The sequence below is a fragment of the Microtus oregoni genome, unplaced genomic scaffold (genome assembly GCF_018167655.1).
Source record: "Microtus oregoni isolate MIOR12 unplaced genomic scaffold, Mior012 000062F_ref0000492, whole genome shotgun sequence".
In the NCBI taxonomy this organism is placed as follows: Eukaryota; Metazoa; Chordata; class Mammalia; order Rodentia; family Cricetidae; genus Microtus; species Microtus oregoni.
Genome location: NW_024543872.1, coordinates 2,258,832 through 2,264,831, shown reverse-complemented (window position 1 = coordinate 2,264,831; position 6,000 = coordinate 2,258,832). Strand labels below are relative to the sequence as shown.

The 6,000-nt window shown below is 48.1% G+C and overlaps 1 protein-coding gene across 2 annotated transcripts in view; it reads right to left on the bottom strand.

Annotated features, from left to right (window-relative positions):
* Positions 1-6,000, bottom strand: part of Wipf3 (WAS/WASL interacting protein family member 3) — an 80,864-nt gene continuing 74,864 nt past the window's right edge. For both annotated transcript variants that reach the window (XM_041640386.1, XM_041640387.1), the window contains 2 exons: positions 5,410-5,486; positions 1-2,465 (listed from right to left, as the gene is read on the bottom strand). In XM_041640386.1, the coding sequence (XP_041496320.1) occupies positions 2,442-2,465; positions 5,410-5,486 (101 nt within the window). In that variant the 3' untranslated portion in view covers positions 1-2,441. The remainder of the gene's footprint in view (positions 2,466-5,409; positions 5,487-6,000) is intronic.

Below are 6,000 nucleotides of genomic sequence, written 5' to 3'. Positions count from 1 at the left end.
GAGAAACCCTGTCTTGAAAAACTAAAAAAAAAAAAAAAAAATATTTGTGTGCTATGTACGTGTGTGTGTGTGTATGTGTGTGTGTGAAGGCACATCTGTGCACATGCATCTGGAGAACAAAGGTCAACAACCCAACGACCAGTGTCTGTTGTGGTCTCTCTCTCTCTCTCTCTGAGCTCGTCCTTATTAAAATTTCTTGCTAAAGCTACAGTTCTCTGATTTGGTGAGGCTCACTGGCCACTGACCTCCCTGGGATCTGCTGCATCTACCTGACTCCGAGGACCCGGGTCACAGACATTCACCCCCACGTCCGGCTTTTCTGTAGATCCTGGGGACATAAACACAGGTCCTCATGCTTGGACAGCAGGCAGCCTCCTGGCTGAGACATCTCCGCACCCACTCCGGAAGACTCTACATTTCCGTCCCTTCAGTGTAGACATAAATACGGGAATAGTCGCTGGGCAAGCAGTTTACCTCAAAGGGTGGGGCTGCCTTGCTGATGGCCCTCCTCATAATTACGAAAGCTTCTTATGATTATTACTCGCCTGGTTGCCAGGAGAGGGGAGTGGAGGCTGACCTTTCTGCAGACTTCCAGAACCAACATAACAAATCCGCAACATGGAGGCATTCTGTTCCTTCATTAGTTGTTACAGTGGTTTGAGTCATGTCCCAGAGATGGAACTGGACCCTGGCTCACAACAATATAAGACACTTGCTCCAAACAGCTGTCTGCAGACACCTGACTGAACACTCTCCTTGTCCATCATCTCTGGAAGGCCTGGCCTGGGCTAGTGCTCTTGTTGGTGTGAGTGCCTGATGGGGATGCTTCAGAGCACCCCAATGCTCACTGTCCTCTTCCTTTGCTGCTATTCTGAGCACAGATACTGTTTCCTTCTATTTTCTGCCTTCTCTGCTACAGCCTCCTCATTCCCGTGGACGGGAGCATTTGGGACCTGACAAGAAGTAAAAGCATACTCTTCCTCCCTTGAAGCCCAAAGAAGGGTGCACAGAGCAGCCCCTGCCTGGCTTGGCCCTCTGTCTATTCAGGACCCCTAAACTTGTTGCATATATCACCTGCCAACCCAGGTACACACCACAAGTCCAGAGAGCCATCAGACAGCTGTGCTTTTCAGTTCAGAGGGAAATCCTTTGGGCTGATGGGTGTTCTGGGTTTCCTACCAATGGAATGCTTTGTTCTTTTGTATGTGTTTGTGTATGGGTGCATATGTTCCTGTGTGGAGTGTGCATGCACATGTGTGTGTGAGTCTGGAGAAGCCAGAGGTCAGTTTTGGGTGTTGTGGCCTCAGGAGTTGCCAGCTTGTATTCTGAGACAATATTGTTCTCTGGGACCCGGGGCTCTTTGATTAGCCTGGCTGGCCGGTGAGTCCCAAGGATCTCGTTGCATCTGCTTCCCCAGCAATGGGATACAAGTTGCCATATTCTGCTTTATGTGGGCACTGGCAATTAACTCAGATCCTTAGGCTTGTGAGGCAAGCATCTTACCAATGGCGCTATTGCCCCAGCCTCATGTTGTTCCTTTTTAAATGTATGTTGTATTTTCCATGTAAATCCTACACTCAGGGTAGGGTTTGGGGGAGGGAGACCTCTGAGGTTAAAAATAAGCTTATCATGATCATGAGCTATGTACATGTGTAATCTGCAGAGGTGGCAAGATATCAAAATGTCATAAAGCTGACTGTACCCTGGCTATCAGGATGGAGCTGGAAACTTGGAGGGGCAGAAGGAAAGTGATGGAGACTGGGCACTAGGGATGCTGTAAACAGTAAAAGCATTGGCTATTTGTAAAAGAATTCCGTTACAAAAGGGGTCCCTGCGGAAGGCATGTGAGGGGACAAGCCCACTCTAATCTTTGCACTGGGATATATTTACATTAGGCAGCAAAAATGACATCCCTGTATCGATAAAAAAGAAGTGAGACACGGCATCTCGCTCACCGGAGGCTGTGTGGCACTGCCAGGACCCGGGGACACATTGCTTCCTCTGGGCTGCATTGTCTATAAGGCATTATCTGGTTGGATTTTGCAGTTGGTGGGATGAGGGTCATGCCAATAAGAAGCTGTGGTGGCTATTTATGACTTCGGGATGACTTGAAAACTAAGGATGCTCAGGAAAATGTTTCAGAAGGACCAGCCTGCAAGCATAGTGTATAGTCACAGTGGACACTACAGGGTGGGATAGGGCACCCTCTGTACAGGACAGACGAGTGCCAAGATGCATATTTAAAAATGTTAAAATATTACTCAAATAAAAGCTGACGAAAAGGGTGCTTCAAAGTTCGTGCAAGTCATTATTTACAATAAATAATGCTCTCTTCAGAGCCTGCCTGTCAATGACTGGAGCTTGAGCATGGTACAGTCTTGATGAGGTATCCCGGTGTCCATCCAATCAAGAACCCCAGGGCCTTGGCTTCCTCTATCTTCTCACCGGAGTGCCTTCAGAGACAACTGTGGAAACATGGCAGACATTACTGAAAAGGGGTCAGAAGACTCATTGCTCACAAAGAACCTTCCAGGCCTGGGATCACAAACTCTTCTTGTAGGCGCGATGGCCCCCGTCATGTACAAGGAACTGTGTTTGTTTGTCTTGTTTTTTGCACCCCACCCCTCACCCCCAGGGATTGAGAATGGGAAGCAGTAAAGGAAACCGGAAATTGATGGTATGTGGAGACCTGTAACATGGTGGGCCAGAGACCTGATTCTGTCTTTGGAACATATATGGAAGCAAGCATAAGCAACACACTTGGCGGGAAGCTCAGGAAAAGCAAACGGCGTGATGAAGAAACCATGTGAAGGCAATAGAAAGGAGGGAAGGGGACCAAAGTCCTCAGAGTTTCAGTCCAGGGCCACTGGATCCATACCAGTACCGTCCCCTGGCTCTGTCGACTGTCGCCAGCCCAGTGGCTTTCCTGTGCACTGCTTGTGTCCTCATACAGTGAAAATTAATTAAAATTCTTTCCAATGAGACATACAATAGCTTGACTTTGGGATGCCTAAGGACAGTTTTACAACCTCCCCTTGACTGAACGAGGGTCTTCTTTACAGGCATCGTGGCCTAGCCATGCTAGGAGCCCTTAGCTAGAGCCTGATGACTTAGGTGTGTGCTTGTCCTGAGGCTGGGGACTATGTCATGCCCAATGGTCCACGCAGCCTTGCTGCATTGATGGAGATGGTCACTGTGGCTGCTCGGGATTCTACCACACTAGAAAAGGGGTGGGGACAGCAGGCAGAGGTCAGAAAGTCACCCTGGGTAACTCTTTGGCCTTCTGCAACACGTTTCCCTCTGTGGAAATAGGTGAGTTTTTCTCTCCCCAGCTGGATCACCCGGCTACTGGAAAGGTCAAATGAGAGCACACAGACAAGCTAATTGAAAAACGGGAAAAGCTTTGTCAATGTAGGGACTGGGGTATTATGATTTTTTGTTTTTCTGATTAAAACTTATCTCTTCATTTTAGAAAATGCAGGTTTGGAGAGATGGCTCAGAGAGTAAGATCCCTGACTGCTATTCCAGAGGACTCAGGTTCAATTCCCAGCACCCACATGGCAGCGCCCAGTTTCCTCAAGCGCCTGCCTCCACAAGTGGGTAAAGCCCCCTTGCTACAGTTGCTCTTAAGGTATTTGTCAGTGTAACAGGAGAGTGACTCGTGCAGACCTAGCCATTAGTGCTTGAATGTCCAAAGGGAAACAGAAAAATGGAAGGGAAGAAGGAAATCTCCCAGAAAGCTTTTCAGCCTGAAGGGGAGGAGGCTTGCACCAACTTGGGGGAACTGAGAAGATGATGGCTGCCAGCTGCAGTATCTGAACCTCTGTGATCTGAAACAGTGACGAGCAGTTAGAGTATGGACCCCCAATTATCTGGAGGACTGGGCAGTTTCCTTCCCCAAGTGTTCGAGTTGCTCCTCGAGGCCTTTCACGGGGGTGGGTGGGGAAGGGTTAGCAGCTGATGTCTCATGAACCGCAACTGAGCCACATCAATCAGTTCACAGGTTCCTTTTTTCCTGGGTGTAGTAAACCTTCCTTTGATGCCAGAATCCCAAGACAATTGCAACAGACAGAGTGGCAGGGACACCACAGTCCAGGCAGAGTGGCAGACTGGGGTGCCTCCTACCTCGCTGTCTTCCCAGAATTCTCTTCTCCACCTGTCAATAATCTTGCACGAATCGTCCTCTCTCCCTTTCCTCGTTTATAAACTTGTGACCACTTCGCACTCACTTTTGGGCCTGTGATCATCGAGAGTGGATACTGTGACTCCTGGGTTACCTGGGTTTAGGAAAGGGGGTGCGGCCTGACTGGTAGAAGTAGCACCCCTCTTTGGGGGGCAATCACAGCTTTCAGGACTCTGATACCGTCCCAGCCAGGCTACTTCTTTAAGGTCTCATACAGTTACTGAATGGTCCAGTTCATCAACAGCCAGCCTTGGAAACCAGTGTAAGCCAGGGCAGGGCTAAATTCTCATACTTGGAGAAACAAAGAATCTTGTTCTTTTTATTTGTTTGTTTTTTAAGACAAGGTTTCTCTAGCAGCCCTGGCAGTCCTGGAACTCACTTTGTAGATTAGGCTGGCCTTGAACTCAGAGAGACCTGGCGGCCTTCTGTCTGCTGAGTGCTGGGATTAAAGGCCTGCACCACCACACCCAGCAACAAGGGATTTTAAAAGAGGTGACCACAGTGTGCACAGTGAGAGATGTCGCCTCTATCCAGATTAGAAAACTCTGCATCAGTTACTTGGGCTAAGAACAAGAATATTTATATGATTTTTCCCCTCCCAGCTTCGACAATTAATTACATGCAGCCAAGGGCATTTTAATTGTGATTAAATTTTGGTCAAAATCAACTGTAATATTGATGCAAGAAAAAGCTCCAAAGAACTAACTAGTCTGTAGGTGAGCTAGAACATCCAGTCATATGTTACAGATGGTATGGGGGTTTTTCCCGGGCTTCTGGAATGATCATACTCTGGAGGAATGAGACTGTGGGGTTCTGAGCGAATATCACCTTCTGCACAGTGATGCCTTAAGCAAGGCCCTTTCTACAGGGCAGTGTTTGAAACTGTAGGGCTATCATCCCAGCCTTTAACAAAGGCAAAACAAATGGCCTTCTCTGGGAAGAGGAACTGGAGGAGAAAGTTAGAACTGCTGAGAAAAAAAATCCCTGCAGAGCTGTGGTTCTCAAGCTTCCTAGTGCTCCGACCCTTAATACAGTTCCTTGTGTTATGGTGACCCCCAGCCATAAAATTGTTTCATTGCTACTTCATAACAGTAATTTTGCTGCTGTTATGAATAATATTAATATATAATATCTCTGATATGCTATCCCGAAGGGGTCGTGACCCCACAGGTTGAGAGCCCCTGCTGTAGAGACTTCCAGGCTTTAGTAACCCGGGGAGGTGTTACCTGAGAATTTCGGCTTTTGATGTCATCCGAGCTCTGCCCAGCTGCCTCAGCTTGGAGCCAGGAACCAGGGGTGCGGCCTGAGAGAAATAAGAGTGATCTCACCATCAATTGGCCCAGGGCTTCTGTACCCTGTGCAGACACTTCTGCTAAACCAGCACTTAAAATACCAGCAGAGGATCCCCAGGCAACATGAGCCCGACCTGAAACCTTCAGCCTTCTGGCTCCGGACTGTGTGTTTCCACCTATCTTCTGTGTCACAGACGATGGGCTCAGGGAGCCACAGGCCGTGTTGTGTGAAGAGGCCTTCCTGAGTGGCATGTACCCGGCCTGTGGGCACACTTCTGAGTTGTGACAAGCCAAGTCTTGCGCAGGTACTATCGGCTGACACGATTCAGGCTTCCATTTAGTGAAGCTCCCACATGTAAGTTTATCTCCAAGATGTGCTGGGCTTCAGTATCATACAAATCACATAGGATATAATGCTGAGCTTTAGGGTGACAATATATTGCAGCAAGCAGCTGCTTGAATGTTTATGGAGATGATTTGGGGAGGTGAAATTGTATGGAGAGAAAAATTTAGGTTTTTAAAATC